Source organism: Coffea arabica, chromosome 5e, assembly GCF_036785885.1.
Source record: "Coffea arabica cultivar ET-39 chromosome 5e, Coffea Arabica ET-39 HiFi, whole genome shotgun sequence".
Taxonomy (NCBI): domain Eukaryota; kingdom Viridiplantae; phylum Streptophyta; class Magnoliopsida; order Gentianales; family Rubiaceae; genus Coffea; species Coffea arabica.
Genome location: NC_092318.1, coordinates 15554130 through 15574422, shown reverse-complemented (window position 1 = coordinate 15574422; position 20293 = coordinate 15554130). Strand labels below are relative to the sequence as shown.

The following is a 20293-nucleotide window of genomic DNA, read 5'->3' as shown; positions in this document are numbered from 1 at the left end:
TCTTAACACCCGATAAATTTTACACAGTATCCGAAACTTAACCTTATTGGCCGAATTTTTCTGAACTTTTCGCACTAGTGGGTCCCACGTCCAATATATATTCTTAATTGTTCAAAAACTCTCCAATACTTGAAAAACCATCTAAAACTATAACTGCTCATAAAATCCACCAAGAAAGTATTTCTAAGCCAGAAAATGCAGAAAACATGCCATTAAAGGGGAAAAACCCTAGGGAAAAAATATTAGGGAAATACGGGCTCTCACACAGTTCGCACGTTATCCAGGCGAACCGAGCATGGTCAGAGGCTAAATCCACAAACGTAACACAATCCAGTGTTCAACACAGGTGCAAGTGTTTTTGCTATAACTCGGGCTACACTAATCTGTTTGACCTGAAATTTTGCAGGCACATTAAGGACTTAAGAAGCTACAACTTTCATGTTTTGCACTAAGGCCAATTCGGCCTCTAACCAGGTCGAACAGTACCAGGCAGAACAGGGTTAATCACAACCCTCAACTGTAATTTTCCGCACTAACCAGAAATTTTCCGCAGCCGATCGTATCCAACATATATTAACTTTATTTTACACCATAATAAACCCTCAATCCATAACTAAACCATGATTATCATATAATACAGAAAAATAGCAATAATAAATCAAAATCCATCATAACTTCACTTCCAACCATAAACAAACCATAATCACACCATATGTCATCATATTAAGCCACTAAAGCCACCAATTGAACATTATCAAAGCTAAAGGGAAAAGTTCTTAACAACTCACTTTGTAACCTCAAGAAAACAAGCAATTTAGCACCTCCTCTTTCCAAACCACTCCACCAACTTAGTCACTACCACCTAACAAAGGATTTCTACGGAGTGAATTTGAGATTTTTTGGTTGAATCACAAGATTTGTGCAAGAAATTGGATCAACTAGTTGAAGCCTTCTCTTTCCTTTTTCCTTCTCTCCCTCACGGTTTTCTCTCTCTCTCTCCCTTAGTTTTTGGTTTGTGTTTTGTGTCTTAGCTTGTGTTTGTGGTTTATAGCTTGCAAGACTTAAGATGGGTAAGATATTTGTTTCACTATCCAATCAAAATCAAACACAACCATGGCTTAATTTCCACCACAACCTTCTTTGCCCCCTTTCACACTCTTGCCCCAAATCATTTAATTCTTTGCAAATTAGTCCATAGGTCATTAACTTAATCTAATCCAAAATACTTAATCACACTTAATCATTTCACTAATCACCTTATTATCTTAATCACCCATCCTTAATTATTCCTTATTCCACATAAAAGCAACTAAACCACAATCTTTTTACGTTAGCTAAATTAAGGGTTTTAAACCCAACTTAAGTTTGTTCAATTAGCAAAACACTAGGGAATTTACTAGTGTAAGACTTTTTAGCTCTCTAATCCTACTTAACATTTATAAAAGAAATCGAATCCGGTATCTCCTCATACGAAAACATACATTAGCATGCATAATATTTACTACCACATAAACTTATGATTAATACGTAAACTAGGGTTTTGTGTAAAAATATCAAAGGTGTAAATCCATTAGGGTTTTAATAAAATTTCAAATTAAGGTTTTTTCGATTCTAAAAGCAAAATCACATGTAAAGAATTACCATCATCCTTAAAATCAAATTTTATAGAAAAATTTAGCACTAATATTCCTTATTCAAAATTAAGGACGAATCGGGATCTCACAACAAATACCCTTTTAATTGTGTTTGAGACCTTATGTGAAAGTTTACGGGTGCTAATTAGACATTTGAAACACTTGGAGGGAAGAGACGTTATTTGGCAAAGTTTAAGGGAAGGAATGGCCAAGATTGGGCCAAGTGTCAATGTCCCAACCACTCAAACAAATTGACCAAGGAAATTAGCAATTTAAACCTTTTTGGCTCCATTTTTTCCTTTGCTTGGCCGACTTTCTTGAGCTCCAAAGAGAGGAAAAAAATTCATTTTTCTTGCTTGAAACCCTAGCTTGGATTTGAGGAAAACCAAAGGAAAATGAACCTTAGTTAATTTGAGTAAACTATCTTCAAAGCTTGCTTGTGATTCAAGCTTGGAATTCTTGCTTTGGTGCACTTTTGGGTGGTTCACACTTCATTTAAGAAAGGTGAATGATCCTTAAACCCTAGTTTTATTGTTTAATATCAAGTGTTTAAGGTATTGATGACAAACTAGAAGTTGAGTTGATATTGTTTGTGGTTAAATTCCTTGAGTTAAGTAAGTGGAAGTAAGGTTGGATGTATGGCATGCCATGTGTTTGATTCTTTGCCTAAGCTTTGTTTGTGATTTTTCTTGATGTATTAGCATGTTATGAACCCTCTTAAAGTTAGAAATAACTCTTGGAATGTTGTTTAAGTTGAAAATAATGAAAGGATGGAATTTGGTGGTTAATGTGAGCTTAGGACTGTTCTCTTTTCCTCCTTGCTGGCTAGCCATGGATTGGAGGTTTTCCCTTGATCTTTATAACTTATTGAACCTTAATTAAGCTTAAGAAACTTGGCTAAACATTGGTTTAACCTTGTGTGTGAGTTGAGGTGAAATGGAGCAAGTAAATTGGTTGATTTGGCAAGGTAGCGGACTGTTTTGTTCTTCCTTGTTGGCCGGACTGCCTTGATTCATTTTATCATTTTGTATGTTGAATTTTAAGATTAAATAGTGCTATATAACTTGATCCTTTGTATATTAATTTTAGGAGATTAAATTGGATGAATTTGAGCCAAAATGAATGAGGTTAGGAAAGAGGAATAGGGTGATTTTATCAAAACCCTGAGCTGATCAGAACAGAAAAATTAGTCAAATTTCTCAGACTTCCAGTATTGATCGGAGAGGAACTAGAGTTTGTATTTTATACCATTGGAAAGCCTTTTGAGTCTAGTTTCTAACACCACAACAACGCATGATTTTGACTTTTCTACAGTGAGATATGGCCATTTTCCCGAGACTGCAAACGTGCAACTGTTACACCCGAGAAAACCCTTTTGAACTTGAATGAGATTTTCCTTGCACTCAACTTTCTTGCACTTGTCAAACTCATTTTCTTATGACTTTTTCCTACATTTTTTGTCTAACTTGCATGATAAATTGAATCAACTAACGAACCACTTGGTCACCTAATGAACTTACATTTGGGTTGGAAAATGAATTTAGGATATTAACGACTTTTACTCGTTGCCCTAGGACTGGAAAATGAAGGTAAGGGTAACCATGGGACTTGAAGGACAAACTCTGCATTTCTTAACAGGTGAGTGTTCCACTGCCTGTTACCTGTCTATGTGAGATATCTGAATGCTTGGTCTGTGATTGTTTGATCTAAACATTTGATTTGACAAACTCGAGGTGAGTGTGTACTTTATCACACTTGACCTCCTTCGATTTTACTGAGGCTCTGTATACTGATAATTTAAGATGTGATTTCTCTATATTTGACTATACGTCATTTGGATGATATCCCATTGACTACTGTGACTATTTGGGTACCCAACCTCATAGGTGAGTCGGTTGTATCGAGTTAGCAAGGACTTGGTCGAGAAGACCGATGAATCTTGGGGACTATTTACTGAAATCCAGAAACTGGTATACTCGAGTATTACCTAATTATACTGTTTGGCTCCGGTAAGAAGGTTGACTGGTCGATGAAATTCGGAGAAAGTGGTGTTCTACGGATATTATATTCTTTAAATACAAATGTTGATGGAGAATCAATGGGTTCTCGATGTGATAGCCCTACCTCTCCTCAGGGCGAACCCTAAAGATTAGCGAACTGCCTGCTCAACTCTTACCGGGACTCAGTCGACTAATGAATCAGAAATCCAAGAAAAACCAACGAAATATCTTCAAAAGCAAAGGGTACAACTCTTTATAGAAATATAATCGCTTCGCCAACATCCCAAACTTAAAATATAAGGCTAAAAGTCAAACTTATCATTCCACACTTAATTTATAAAATATACGTCGAACTTACAAATTCAAGCTTACAAGAGTCAAAAGCAAAGTCTTCTAAAAAAGGGTTATAATCCAAAGTACAAGTTCAAGACAAAAGTTAAAGTTATGAAAATTCTAGACCACAATTCCATCCTAGATCTGTTAAGGAAAACAAAAGGAGTGGGGTGAGCAAAAACTCAGTGAGATTTCAAATAAACATGTAAACACACAGCCAATTAAAGGCGTAATACAAACAAGTAAACACTGTTGTACTCTAACAATTTAATCACAGTTCAATTCAAGGATACGGGTGGCTTCCAAAGCCAAATCAACTTAAGCTTGATCATACGAGAACCTGTTGACTCTCCGTCAACGTTTGCGTTTAAAGAATATACTGTCCGTAGAACACTACTTTCTCCAAATCCCGTCCACCAGTCAACCCCCTTACCAGGTCCGAACATCTCAAACAGTAAGTAGGTAATACTCGAGTATACAAGATCCACATTCAGTAAACAGTCCTCAAGGTTTATCGGTCTTCTCAACCAAGCCCTTGATGGCTCGATACAACCGACTCACCTATAAGGTTGGGTACCCAAACAATCACAGTAGTTGATAGGATATCACCCAAACAACTCAAATACAGTCAAATATAGAGAAATCACATCTTATAATGGCAGTATACAGAACCTTAGTGGAATCGAAGGAGGTCGAGTGTGATAAAGTACACACTCGCCTCAAATTTGTTAAAACAATGTTTAGATCAACCAGTCACAGATCAAATATTCAGATATTTCACATAGACAGGTAACAGGTAGTGGAACACTCACCTGTCAAGAAATGCAGAGTTCAAACGTCAAGTTCCGTGGTTACGTTCACCTCCGTTTCCCAATCTTAGGGCAACGAGTGAAATCATTAACAAGTTAGGTTCATTCCAACCCAAATGTAGGTTCATTAGGTGACCAAGTGAGTAGTTAAATTGACTCAATTCACCATGAAAGTTAGGCCCAAAATGCAGTAAAATGTCATAAGAAAACAAGTTTGACAAGTGCAAGAATGTTGAGCAAAAGAAAAATCTTATTCAAGTTCAAAATAGTCTTCGCGGGTAAAACAGTCACACTCGCTCAGTCTCGGGAAAACGGCCATATCTCACTATAGGAAAGTTGGAATCATGTGCCGTTAGCGGCGTTGGAAACTAGGCTCGAAGGGCTTTCCAACGATATAAAATTCAGACTCTAGTTCCTCTCCTATCAATACAAGTAGTCCAGGGAATTTGGCTGATTTTTCAGTTCTGATCAGCTTAGAACCCTAACAAAGTTATCCTATCTCGTCTTGCCAACTTCACTTGTTTTGGCTCAAATTCATCCAATTCACTCTCCTAGAGTTCATATACAGGGGATCAAGTTATCTAGCACCATTGAAACTTAAAATGCAACACACAAAATAATTAAAAGCGCCAAAATAGTCTAGCCAACAAAAAGAACCAAAACAGTCTACTACTTGCCCAAAAACAACCACTTTACTTGCTTCATTTCCATTTCAACTCACACCAAAGCTTAAACCAATGTTTAGCCAAGTTTTTTTAGGCCTAATTAAGGTGCAATGAACCACAAAAATCAAGGAGAAACCTCCACTCCAAATCCGGTCAACCAAGAGAAAACAAAACAGTCCACCAGTTCACATGCAACTTCAACTTCCATCCTTTCCTTATAGCTAACTCAAACAACATTCCAAGAGTTATCCTTAACTTTAAAAGGATTCAAAACATGTTAATACATCAAGAAAACCATAAACAAATCTTAAACAATTAATCAAACACATGACATGCTAACCAACCAACCCTACTATCACTTGTTTAGTTCAAGAAATTTAACCACAAATAACATCCATACAATTCCTAGTTTTCCATCAAACCTCAAACATTTGATTTAACACAAGAAAGCTAGGATTTAAGGGTGATATATCTCTCTTATGTGAAGCTTGAATCACCAAAAAAAACCACCAAAACCAAAGCTCCAAGCTTGAATCACACACCAGAGTTGAAGTTTGGTCACTCAACTAAGTCAAGTCTTTCACTTTTGATTTTTGCTCAAGATCAAGCTAGGGTTTAAAAGGCATGAATATGGAGTTTTCTTCTCTTCTCTTGGAAGCTAAGAGGGCCGGCCAACCTAAGGAGAAAATGGAGCCAAATTGGTTTAAATTTCCTCTAATTCCTTGGTCAAATAAGTTGGATGGTTAGAGTTTTGCCACATGGTTCAATCTTGGCCATTGTTCCTTTAATCTTTGCCAAATAAGGTTGCTACCCTCCAAATGTTTCCAATGTCTAAAATAACACCCCTAACTATCACATAAGGTCCTAACCACAATAAAAAGGATATTTGGTCATAGTATATATAGTGAAATAAAAAAATGCCAAGTCAAGGAAATGTTACAATTCAAATAAAAGGTAGTGCAATGCAATGCAAGGAAATATTTTAAGTGATTTAATCTTAGGGCAAGGCAAGTAGCTTAGGAGAATTTATTTTTTTAAAGTGAGGGTTCTCACACTCGATACGATCAAGTTTAAGTAGATTTGGTTTTTGGAAGCCACCCGTATCCTTGAATTGAATTGTGATTAAATTGTCCCAAAATTACACGGTGTTTACTTGCTTATATTAAGCCTCTAATTGGGTGTATGCCTACATGTTTATTTGGGAGCTCACTGAACTTTAGCTCACCCCACTTCCTTTTGTTTTCCTTAACAGATCTAGGATGGGACTGTTGACAAGATCTTGTGTGGCCTTAAATCTTATCTTGAACTTGTACTTTGGGTTGTAATCCTTTTGTTTAGAAGACTTCACCTTTGACTCTTGTAAGCTTGAATTTGTAAGTTTGGCATTTATTATGTAAATTAAGTTTGGAATTGTAAGTTTAACATTTAGCTCTATATTCTAAGTTTGGGAAGTTGGCGTGACGATTATATTTCCATTATGGTTTGTAACCTTTACTTCGAAGATACTTCGTTAGTTTTCTTGGGATGCTGGTTCATTAGTTGACTAAGTCCCGGCGAGAGTTGAGCAGACAGTTCGCTAATCCTTAGGGTTTGCCTTGAGGAAAGGTGGAGCTGTCACAATATACATGACCACATCTAATGCTAACATAAAGATATTTACTAGTTACATAAATATAGGTATGTATAGGTAGTTTCAGAGTTCTAAAGGATAAAATAATTGGAGGAAGTAAGAACACTTGTCTTTGATGCATGTAGACAGTTTTATCTGATAACAATTTAATTGTATTTTTGACACTAAATTTATGATTGATTGAGTCTACAATTCTTATAGGTCTATGATGGGTAGGGCTCTAAACTCTATAAATATGTTCCTCTTAGTCCCTCTAACCATGCTAATAAATGTTTTTTAGTTTACCACCCATCACTTAACACAAACATGAAAGAAAGCCCGGAATGGAAGATTGAAATACTATCCTTGATGGAGAAATTACTGGGGACAACTGTCTTAATGGTCTTAATGGTGTAATTATCAAGATGATCATCTTGAGCACTTGACGACACTGTATTAAGATACACCCTATTTATCTACTGTGATTTATAAGTCTAAACTAAAGATCCTACTCTTTATGTCTAGTGCTGTTGGTCTCCAATATTAATTTCCATCCATAAAACAGTAACCCTTTGAATTTCCTCATTTTGATTGACTATTATTTTCCCCTCATGTTAGCTGTCCACTGATAAGCTTTAATAATTAGGTCTTTTGTATCAGTTCCTATTCTCAAAATTGCTCTGCCCCTTTTCATTACTTAATTTATTGAGTTTTGTCATCAATAATCTAGCTTTCGTTATGATTAATCTACTCAATAAAGTTTTTTTGGTAAAAGATCCTTACTAAATAGTTGGCTTAATCATGAATTGTCCCCTTATAGTATTAGGTGAATAGAAAATTGTCCCTGTAATTAGTAAATATATAAATCACATCCTACAGACAAATGGTTGTTTGTCTGTCAACCCATAATTTTTCAGTTTAAATTTGAGGACAAATTGGTGCTCATAACTTCATGTAGTCAACTAGATTAGTTTTTCTAGATAAACAACAAACTAAAAACATAACTGTTTTTCTCATTAGAAATATTCAATTTTTTATATTAAACAACCTACCCAAAAATCTATTAATAAGTTGCACCTTTCACAGAATTTTGCGTTTTAGTAGCTTCAACATGGACTCGAACTCTTAAAGGTTTTTATTCTATTATTGTATTTAATGTTGTTGTTTTGTTAAAAAAAAATGGTCTATTTGTAGTAATAATTCCTCATCGTAGAGCAAGGCAATTAAACATTTGTAAGTACTGGTATTTTCTTCTGAAAAATATTCAAATATCATAAATTATCATAAGAAGCTAAACAATTTTTGGGTAAAACTAATTTATCTAATTTTTAAAATATTTAAATCAGTTTTTTTACCACCATTTCCTTAACCCTACAATGTTTCTTAATAAAAAAAAAATTAACAACCACATTTGGTCCATTTCCTAAGGATAAATTTTCCAAATATTAAGTATATGAGGGTAGGACTAATTTTTTCACACCTCCCATAGATAAAAAGTCTAACCCGTATATTTGACTTTTTGTGGTGACAATTTACACATTTTTTTATTACAAGGGGCAATTTGTCACTCATCCAACATTACGGGCGACAAGTTGTGATTAAGCCCAAATTTGTTGCACGCAAATAAGTCATAACATTACAAATTCTCTAATACTTATTAACAATTAGATAATCTCAAATGAAATGCTTAACTTGAAATTATCATTGTTTTCGCACAATATTATTTGCAGCATTGGGTTGTTACGGATGCTGATGTCGTCCTCAACATCTAGAGCCTGGAGGCAGTGAATTCATAGCAAGTTTAGAGCAACTCGTCTTGTGCAAATACTTCTAAATCAAACAAGTACACATCATATTCTTTAGAAATTCATCAGTTTAGAGAAAAATAACATGAAATACTTTCCACGCAAACGCAATATTAACTAGAAATGCAACATTGAAATAGTAAAACAAAGACAACTCTGCAAGATGATTTGTTTGTCGAAAAACACGTCATTTTGTTATTCTTCCTCAGAGATTCGGTAATTATTTCCGGCAGACTATTCCATTGCCACTGCTTGAACCTCCAGTACAGTCTAAGCTGCCATAGTTCATAACTAGGGAGTCCTCTGCATTCAATAGTCCAGCTGAAGAAAACATGCAACCCTTACAATCTGTAGACAAAAGCGAAGTGGTTCTGTACTTATCTTCACCGCCCATTACTGGCATTGCAACTCCAGGCTTTGCTGGGTTCACGAAATCTGGCTGGTATGTTTTGCCAAGGACACCTTCAACCTTTGAGGATAGGCCAAAGAATCTGAACTGTACTTCCAAATGAGCGAAGCAGTCATCAGAAGGTATCTGATAGTTATGGATCCTGTCATCTTCCTTGGTCACAGGTACTACATTCACAGAGATCTCTGCAACTTCTGGGATAGTGATTAGGGCACTGTTCTTGTTTGAAGTTCTTTCAACTCTGATGGCATTATCAGTAGACTGCCAGACAGATGAATAACCTTCATGGATTTCAAGCTCCATTCCATCATAGGAAAGTTTCAGGAGGTCTACATCAGCGCCCCATGTTGTTGCCTTGGTGGCCTCAACAGAGAAAGTATGGGAATCAAAAAGAAGTCCAAGTGCTTGAATCCAGGTGTAATCTCGTGATCTACCAGCTGGCCTTAGACCAATGAATCGGGCATTAATCTGGAGATTGGTATCTGAGACCAAGCTGAAATGTTCATTCTTCTTACCATGGAAGTAGAAGACAATCCCATCTCCACCAATGAAGCGGGGATCCAAGCATGCTGCTCCAGGAGTACCACAATTTGGTTTCTTGCCTGTTAGTGATAAAAGATGTCAATATCAAAATGGACAATCAAAGATTCAGATCATATGAAACATAAGCGGGAGCAAGTTGCTTAGGAGAATGGATGTCTTACTCTTGCATTCTGCCTGGCATTTTTTCTTGTTACAGTCGAGGTAGCAAACTTTAGATTTAGTGCTTGTTGCTGACTTTGAAGGACATTCAGATGGACAATTGACCCACTCGAGAAAACAAGGGCTGTTTCGACTGTAGCAAGTTATTGTGTCCCCTTGAATGCCTGCTATGCTGGCCGCAAAAAGTAGCAGAATCAGAAACATGGCATTGCTTCTTAGGATCTCCATTGCATTTTTTGATAGGTAGCCAAATGAAGTTATGTTAAGGTGTCCTACTGGTCTTGCTCTCCTATTCTTTTTATAGTTAACCAAGAAGTACGCACTATCCACTTCCTTCCTTCCGTTTTTTTTTTGTCAAATTCCATTGTCATATGGCTTGTTGCTTTTTTTTATTCTCATCCGTGGAATCTAGCATGTGATCAATGACTACGAAGCTTGGGTACTAGATCTCAAATGGTTTGCGCAATTTCTAATCTTGGTCAATACTTGTTTATTCCAACGTGTTAGATTAGTGGGAGTTGACTTACATCTTCTGGACTTCGGAGTTATACAAGCACATGACTAATAGCCTGTGATCAGATTGTTTATTAAGCACCAAAGTTTGAAGAAATTAGTGTGTCATTGCAAGAGCACAACATCACGTCTGGAATGTTAACACTAACAATGTACCACAAACTTTATCTAGCATTGATTTTAGGACCAACTTTCGTTTTTGTTGTAAGAAGTAAAAAATTATCATATGATAGTTGAAGTTTATTTCCCATGTACCGAAATACTTTGGTCGCCAACTTTTCTTCAACCTCTTTTTATCATAAAATGGTTTACAGACTGAAAATTAGACTTCTAAATAATTGTAAAAAAATGCGAGTCACAGTAACTGCGTCTATTTGAGAGTACAACTTATAAATGAAACATTGGATCTCATTTTATGGTCGATGCATGTGAAGAAGAAAGCTCTCCATTTCAGGCCGGTGGAAATATTTTTTTTTTTTGGGACTTCATTAATCGCTAGTGGCCCTGGATTCTTGCCTATGTTTTCTCTCCATCTACAACACTAGCTAATGGTACTTACCACAAGAAAAATAAACTGGGAGAAGTACAATTTAATGTTTTATAGATGCATTTAATATGAAAGATCCATGAATTCGCCAATGAATTAGCGTGTAGAAAGCTATACAAGCACTAAGAAACGGAATAACATTGCAATAGCTTCCACCGTCTGTGTCTTGTTTCTCAGATTTGAGTTCATATCCTGCTGTTTTGGCTAGAAAAGATATAACTCAAAGTAAAGCACAGACAGATTGCAATACACAAAAATTTCGAGTCAAGAGAATTTATAATTCAAGATAGAGTGCATTCTTGATTTGTATCTCACATTAGTAATAGTACTGACAGTGGTTCTTTTGAGAATTTCTTGAGTTTGAGGCTCTTCTGAATTTTCTACAAGAGTTAATTGAGTATCACTCTTTATCCATTTTCGGAAATCGTTCTTGTAATAATTCTTATCTATCTACTTCCATGTCAGTCGGCATCACAGCAGGTTTCTTATATTCTTGTATCAATGGCCGGTGTTGTTAACAAACCCAAAGATGGTTCTCCTGCCCCAAGACTGAATCATAGTGTCACGGTGTAATCAGATTACCCAGGGTTAAGAAAAAGAAATTGATGTAATAGTAAATGCAAACTCCAAGATCAGGAAATGGGGTTTTATTTATTAATAATTCTGCAAAAATTATTACAGAAACAGAGGAGATGGAATAAGAAGAGAAGGGGAGAAGAATGAAGGAAACTTGGGGTGGGGAAAATGGGAACACTCGGATGAGTATAATGAATCAGTACAAACTGCCAGAAAACCAAAAGTCCAATGACGGCAGCAATTTATCCTACTTATACTGCTACTATTCCAACCAACTTCCAAGGCTCCCATTACAATCTAAACACGTGGCCTTCTTTTACTCAGCTCACTCCGTGACAAAGCTTCCCCCTTAAACAATCCTTGTCCTCAAGGATGCCAAACAAAGTTCCAGGCTTCCAAGCAAAGCCTTCAGATTGATATTTGGCAATTCGCAGCAAGCAAGTAGTATAAGCAAATGGCAAAGCTTGCTGATTCTTCCGAGATTGATCTTCCATAAGCACGTGCAAAAGAAATTTAGCCGCCAATTTTGCACATCTGAAACAAAAGAATCAAGTAAAGGAATTGGGAGTTTACAAGTTTGGTGGTCAGCAAGGCCTTGTGGCTCCAAAATGTTTACAACCTGTAAAGTTCTATGTTGCCCATCACTCCCAAAGTCAGGTCCTGGAATTAGTTTTAGCTGAGCAACAAGGGCTGAAATTCTAGAAGTAGCACCACCAACCATAAATAATCTTTTAAGAGCAACTTGATCTGGATAAAGCAACCCAAGGAATTTCTCTACTGACTTTAAAAGGTCTTGCAGGGTAGCATCAACACAACCAAGCAAGGTTAGAAGTCCTGCTGTTACTCCTGGATTTGAAATAGATAGGAGAATTCCTATGTAGCCATTACAGGCCAAGCCAGCCGTAAATTGTAGACCAAAGTACCTATTTGTTGGCTCTTTTACTTCCAAGAAATTAGCAAGTACTGATATAGCTTTCACTGGTGCATGTACCTGTATGATATCCCTATCTTGAAACACTATTGCTGGTAATATGCAGTAAACTAATGTGCTATTATACTTACTAAAGTCAATTTGACTACACTATAATAAAGATTGGGAAGATTTCTCATTAAGAAGTTCACTTTCCCCAGCCTCCATAATCACAATTTTACTTTTGTGACCACAAACAGCAAGAGTAGAAAGTTGCCAAATGGAAATGTGGACACAATAGATAACTGTTGTACTTCTCTACTTCTCCTTTCTGTGGACATCTTCTTTCAAGCAATTTGAAGCTGCAGTCCTCTACATATTTCAATTGTCCAGTGCAGAAGTTTTCAAGCAGGATAACCTCACCGGGGTTGAACAAGAAAATGAATGCATTTGCATCTTTTTTCACCTCAAGTGCTGTGTTTTTCACTATCCAAAATAAAGACACAGAGCAGTACTCATCCACAGCAACATTAGGATTGCAGTCCTTACTTAATTTAGGCAACCCTTTGATCAAACAAACAAGGTGTTCAACTATTGCTATGTAAAATATACCTTGCATCGAAACTGCACCAATTTTAGAGTCATTACAGTCTTTGTTCATTGCTATTTTAGTACTATCCCCAGGATCAAATATCAAGTCATCAAGTGGTCTATTTTGTTGTGAAGGAACAATATTGACGGCACCATCATGCTTTTGTTCATCATTATCCATTTTCACAAGTTTAGATGATAACATAGATTTTAGATATGAAGAATAGTTTCCAAACTGATAACCACTACAGGATAACTGATTCCAATTAATTTTTTCCTCAGCGAACTTTTGCTTTACCTCGCAGCTAACCAAATTCTGGGACAATGGAGCGTTGAAGCAGAGTTAAATATTTCCTTGTCTATAGAGCCTTGTTTCCAAGCTAGGCCCCCTATAAGCAATTCATTGCTAAGCCCTTGAGAGATAACACAACCGTTGTGAGCCAATCTATTAGACACTTGGTTTATAGCATTTTCTTCTTGATAGTCCCTTGCTGATGTTTCATGTTGGTTCTCCTCTAAAAAACCCATTGGAGTCCTTTGACACAATTCATCAAACATATGGCTGACTACACTTTCATTCTTCAAGTTAGTGATTATATCACTATGTTCAGCCTCTATAACCTCATTTTCTCTCATAAGCTGCTCTCCTTTTGGTAAATCAAGAGCAGAATCATGCTTCTCCATTATAGCTTCCTCGATTTTTACTCGGAGATATGCTTCATACAAAATCTTGGGTGGATTCCTAAATCCCTTTAGCGTCATCTGGATATTCCAATCAAGCCCAAAGTTAAAACCATCAATAAAATATTCCTCACTGAGTTCTGGTTTCAAAGTCAACATCTCGTTTCTCCACTCTTCAAATTACTCATAGTACTCTACTACGTACGTTAGTTGTTTGTTTAGGCTTCTTATGGCCCATCAGGAAGTAATCAGCAATTTAGAGATTTCTTCAAGGGTGAAGAAAAGACATGGAGATGGAGATGGATAGGGAAGAAAGTGAATCAGAAGTGAAGGAAAAGTTCTAATCAAGCAGCCAAACCCGGACGGATCGTAGCTGCTCTAATACCACTGTCATGATGTGATCAGATTACCCAGGATATAAGAAAAAGAAATTGATGTAATAGTAAATGCAAACTCCAAGATCAGGAAATGGGGTTTTATTGTATTAATAATTCTACAAAAATTATTACAGAAATAGAGGAGATGGAATAAGAAGAGAAGGGGAGAAGAATGAAGGAAACTTAGAGAGGGAAAAATGGAAACACTCGAATGAGCATTAACCAGTACAAACTGCCAGAAAACCAAAAGTCCAATGATTAGGGGTGGCAATTTCTGACACGACCCGAAAACACGACACGAACCTAACACGAAATTAATGGGTTTGGGTTGAAGTTTTGGAGGTTCGGGTCAGAATCGGGTCGAACCCGATGAACCCGAAAAGAAAACAGGTCAATTTCACCCGTGGTGACCTGATATGACCCGATATGACCCGTTTACAAATTAAAAATAATTTAATAAATATAAAAATTATTTTATCTAACTAAACTAAATCATTCTTTTTTTTCAAAGGCATTAATTACTTAATCCTAAATGAATTTATTTACCTTGTATGAAGTTAAAATTATTATATTTGGACAAATAATATAATTCGTTTTAATTTATTTTATATTTGGTTTGGAATAAAACACTTTTACGATGTTTAATTTATTTTGGATTTGATTTGAAATTATTTATTTAAATTTTTATTACTTGATGATGTAATTAATTTTGTGAGAAATTGATTTTATTAGAATTTACAGTGATAAATTAATAAATTAAAATTAATTTTCGGGTCATTTCGGGTCGACCCGCCAACCCAAATTTTTCGGGTTCGTGTCAGATATACTGACCCGTCACGGGTTGACGGGTCGGGTTCGGGTCAACAGATTTTTTGGCGGGTCGGGTTAAGACCCGACCCGCCAACCTGATTGGACCCGAATTGCCACCCCTACCAATGATAGCAACAATTTATCCTACTTATACTACTACTATTCTAACCAACTTCCAAGGCTCCCAATACAATCTAAACACGTGACCTTCTTTTACTCAGCTCATCCATGACACATAGAACTTTAACGAGGTTTTGGTGCACACTTGCATTGAGTTCAGGACTCATCTTGATCGTATGTAAGATACTCTTGGAATGCTTTTACAGCGATTGGATCTATAAGGCGATTAGGGTATGAATGGACAAGGTAATCGGGATGAGCGAGTAACTCTTGACAGAACCTTAGTCAATTTCTAGCAACCAAATCCCAATAATGAGCAGGTCTATGGGGATGATTTGTCTAATAACGAGACATTAGCCTCTTTTGGCCAGAGAGCCCTTTCCGTGAGAGTCATCAACGTCAAAACCAAGAGGCCGAAGAGTTCAATTAAAGGTAGACATCCTACCTTTTAATGGCAATTTGGGTGGAGATGGGGCAGGGACGGTCATCAGAAGGACCGTCCCTGAACTGTTCACGGCCAGGATTTGGTCCAAAATAATTATACGATTCAGATCACTTCTTGTACTTCATTTTTAACAACGTGTGTGGGGTTCACAAAAATTTTTTCTAAAGTAACATGTTATGTAAACAAAGTTACGCGGTGTGCAAAATACACAAAATCGCTAGGAACGGTTGCACTTCCTGCCCGTGGTCCAATTTGGGTATTGAGGATTTCATAGACTAGGTTGTAGAAATTGAGAGGCTTTTGACTACATAGGGATTTCTGGGGACAGACAAGTCAAACATGTAGCTAATCAGTTGAAGGATGGAGCCTCTGCTTAGTGGGAGCAGTTGTAGGATCAAAGACATCGCTAAGGGTAGCAGCCCATGAAAGCATGATTGAAGATGAAGTGGCTATTGGCCATCGATTCTTGCCGCCTGATTATGATCACTATTTATTCTCACAATTCCAACATTGCGCTCAGGACTATTTACAAATACCATGCTGAATTTTTGAGTTTGCTTTCTGGTAATAATATGGTGGCGATGGTTGCTAGTTAGGTTTCCAAATTTTACTTAACTACCCTATCCACAAGTATACCGGTCAACAAGTACAAGATATCAAAATTAGTCCCATAGGAACTAAAGGAAAGCACTATAGGTTTGTTTACTTACTTTATTATTAGACAAACAACCAAACAAGATAAAAAACTAAATCATAATTTAAATTAAGATTAATGGAAATAAGATTGCTCAAAGGTCCAATAAAGAGACTTTTTAGGATTAAAAATCCCTTGTTGTGCCAAAAATAGAAGCTAGTTAGGATGACTAAGCTATGGCTCCCATGATTTGCCAAGGAAATAATTTCCTAATGCATACCTCGCTTTCGCCAATAAACATAATATTGTTGAAAATTACTTTCACCAATTCCTCAACTCCTTATACCCTTCCTTAACCTACTTTCATAGTGAAAACATTACACACAAGTTTAATAAACACTACATATAAGCAACTTTCATTGCTCATACTGATTAGCATATATTTTACGTACTTTTAGTGAAGTTTTAACATTTTTTCGGTGTGTTTTTAAGTTAAAATGAAAGAATTGAGCTCCTTTATGGTTACTTTTCATGTGGTCTATGATCAAAACATACAAAATATGGTTTAATGTACAAATTTGTGATGTTTTTGTATATTTTGGCATTTCATAGATCAAGGGAAGATCATTTTAATAGATTTGTAAAAATTTGAAGTGATTTGAAGTAAATATGAAGTATAAAATGTTCAAAGTGTGAAATGCAATCAAGATTAAAAGAAGGAAAGCTTGATAGATTTGATACATTCTAGTATTTTGGCTATATTTTGAGTAACAAGTACTGGACTGAGGTGATTTTTAAACCATTTTGAAACTAAGACATAGGGGTACATTTCTTTTGAGACATCAAAGTCCAATTCTTGTGTTTCCTAGTCAAAAAGTCAAAACAGTTGAACAATTTTTCCGTCAAAAGTTGAAATAGGGGATTGACTAGTCAAAGATATTTTGGTCATTTACCATTGTACAAACATCCAAATGAGATAATTCTTAATGCATTAGAAATCTAACTTAAAGGGCTACAAATTTCACGTATTGTACAAGAGCTAGTTTGACTTCCATTATCGAGAAAGTTGCAGTTGAAACAAATGCAAAAACAGAGCAAGGTTGAAGTTTGGTCAAAAAATGCAAAACCTAAAAAGGGCAGGAACTACGAGCTGATCCACGATTAATCCACAAGACACAGTTCGTGGATCAGCCTCGCGAATCACTGATTGTGGCTTGCAACTTGCATTTTGTTCACATAACTTTTTTGACTCATTTTCCTGATCAAATTTCGATGGAAAATGCCCAAAAAACCTGCAAAAGATGTTGGCAACTTCAATAAAACAAGTTTATGGGTTCAAGAAGAATATTTATCATGATTTACATTTTGTCTTTTGCATCAAAATCCCTCCATAAATAGAGGAGCTCTTCACAAGACAAAGTATGAAGTAGAGACTAGAGAGTGGAGAGGAGAAAAAACAAGAGATTAGCTTGGTAAAGTCTTAGTAGCAGTTTGTTAGTCTAGTTTAGTGAGAGAGCTTAAAATAAAAAGTGAAGGGACACTCTTGCACTTTGCTTATTTGATGGAACCACTTATAGAGGAGTTCAAGAATTCAACTTCAAGAAATTAAATAAGAATTCTTCTTACTATACTCTTGTTCTCTTGTGCTTATTTTGAATGTTGAGTTGCAACTGTTATTCATGCTTGGATGAGTATAACATGATGTTTAACTAAGTTTAACTAAGTTTTTCATATCCTTGGGTAAAGAAGAATTTGTAGTTGCTTTGATATGAAGTAGTTATGATTGATTATGCTATTTCATGATTTGGCTAGTCGAAGAGCTAATACTTGATATTTATGGTTGTTTGGCCATCGACTATGAATTATTTGATGATTGTATGAATAATGAAAGTTGTCTACATATAGATCTTGGTTCTTAGATCTCTCTATATATCTACCAAAAAAAGAGAAAGTTGTCCACGTATAAATCTTGGTTCTTAGATTTTTTATTCTTACAAAAGTAGGAAATAAAGTTGGGTGGAATTTTATGCAATAAATTTATTGACCTCATTCAACTTGTAGCTAGCTTTTTCTCTATGAAAGCAAGTTAATGAAGGGTATAAATAGTTGAGATATTGGCGAAAACAATTTCCAACAACATCATGTTCATTGGCGAAAGTGAGGGCATGCATTAGGAAGTTATTTTCTTGGCAAATTATGAAAAACATAACTTAGTCATCCTAACCAGTTTCTATCTTTGGCACAACAAAGGATTCTTAACCCTAGAAAGTCTCTTTATTTGATCTTTAAGCAATCTTATTTTCATTGATCTTAACTTAAACTATGGTTTAATTTTTAACTTGTTTAGTTGTTTTTCTAGATGATAAGGTGACTAAACAAAACCCTAGTGCTTTTCTTAGTCCTTGTGGGATCGATCCTAATACTCTATACTCATTGACCCTTATACTTACGTATAGGGTAGTTGGGTAAAGTTTTGAATTCTAGCTAGTGATCAAGCTTCTGGCATCGTTCAGGGGACGGGCGCAACATTAGGGTTAAAATAAGCTTTATTGATCCAGTTATTGGTTATTTTATTTTTTATTTGCTATCTTCATATATATTATCTTTTATCTTTAATAATTTGTTGTTACTTTGGCTATTTGTTAGGACACTAATTCTTTCAACAAAGCGATATTTGTCCTAAACAATAAACATAGCTAGAAGGGGAGAAGGCATGCCTAACAAGAGCAAATTGAGGTGAAAAGTGCATGAGATACTTTCATTGAGCAACAAGAGGTAAACCAAATAGTGGATCAAAGGTAAAGGGTTTTGAGAGACTACGCCTTGCTGAATGAATTCGGAGCATAAACAAACATAGTAAGGCCAGTCATAAATGCAAACAACTTTGAAATCGAGCGCACACTCATTCAAATGATTCAAAAAAGTCAATTTGAAGGAAATGCAACGGAAAATCCAAACACTCATCTAGCCAATTTTACGAACCTTTGTTGTACAATTAAAGTAAATGGACTAAATAATGATGCAATTAAATTTATGTTATTTCATTTTCACTTTTTGACAAGGTAAAGGTATGGCTAAATTCATATCTATCAAATTCATACTTTTACTACATTGAGTGAATTGTCTAAAACATTCTTCAATAAATATTTTTCATCCGGTAAAATAGCTAAACTTCGTATGGGTATTACAAGTTTTAATCAATACAAAGGAGAGTCATTATATGAAACTTGGGAAAGATTCAATTCAAAGGAGATGTCTACACCATGGCCTTCTGGAGTGGTTGATTGTTCAAATTTTCTACCATGGTCTTACCTTTCCAACCAAGATCACTATTGATTCCACTGCTAGAGGAGCACTTATGGAAAAGTCACCAGAGGATGCACAAATAATTATCAATAATTATTAATGGACAAATGAAAGTGATAATCCGAGAAGACTGGCTAGTATGTATGAGTGGATACTTTTGTAAAGTGCAAAATTAGAGAATATGTTTAATTCTCAAATGGATATATTTGAGAAATTGCTTAGTAGACAAGGTGGAACGAGTACAAGTTCCAATGTAAGTGTTGCTATATGCTTTATTTGTGGTGAAAATCATATTATTTCAATGTTGAGTGGTTAAGTATATCAACAATTATAACCACCCACCTCAAAATAACCCTTATTCCAATACCTACAACCCTAAGTGGAAAAACCATCCCAACTTAGGACGGAGGGACTAATCTAATCAAAACCGTCCAACCAATCCATCAGGTTTTTTGCCAAAACAAGCACCAATTAAGTCAAGACCAACTTAGAAAATTACTCTTGAGAAACATGCCCAAAGCATAAATGAGAGGATTGATAAAGTTGAGGAAACCATGATGAACTTGTTTAGGAATTTTCAATTTCAAATAGGCCAAATTCCCAATTCTATCCATTCTAGACAACCGGATGAGTTACCTAGTAAGACCGAGGTTAACCCTAGAGAGCATGTTAATGCCATCAATCTTAAAAGTGGTAAAACTTTAGAGGGACCTATCCTTGATGAGTCTAGTGGGGAAAAACCATGAGAGATTAGCTAATGAAAGGGTAAATGAAAACCAAAATGATCATGCTTTAATTGATGTTGATATGCTTTCTT

The 20293-nt window shown here is 35.8% G+C and overlaps 1 protein-coding gene and 1 non-coding gene across 2 annotated transcripts; both read right to left on the bottom strand.

Annotated features, from left to right (window-relative positions):
* Positions 1-8905: 8905 nt before the first annotated feature.
* LOC113743732 (uncharacterized) lies at positions 8906-10233 on the bottom strand. The gene is made up of 2 exons (XM_027271812.2): positions 9969-10233; positions 8906-9866 (listed from the first exon to the last, which is right to left on the bottom strand). Exons 1-2 carry the CDS (start codon positions 10192-10194, stop codon positions 9076-9078), a joined length of 1017 nt encoding a protein of 338 aa, XP_027127613.1. The 5' UTR covers positions 10195-10233; the 3' UTR covers positions 8906-9075.
* Positions 10234-19338: 9105 nt separating this feature from the next.
* Positions 19339-19440, bottom strand: LOC113688659 (small nucleolar RNA R71). The gene has a single exon (XR_003448025.1). It is a non-coding gene; the product is annotated as a small nucleolar RNA R71 (small nucleolar RNA).
* Between the last annotated feature and the right edge of the window lie 853 nt (positions 19441-20293).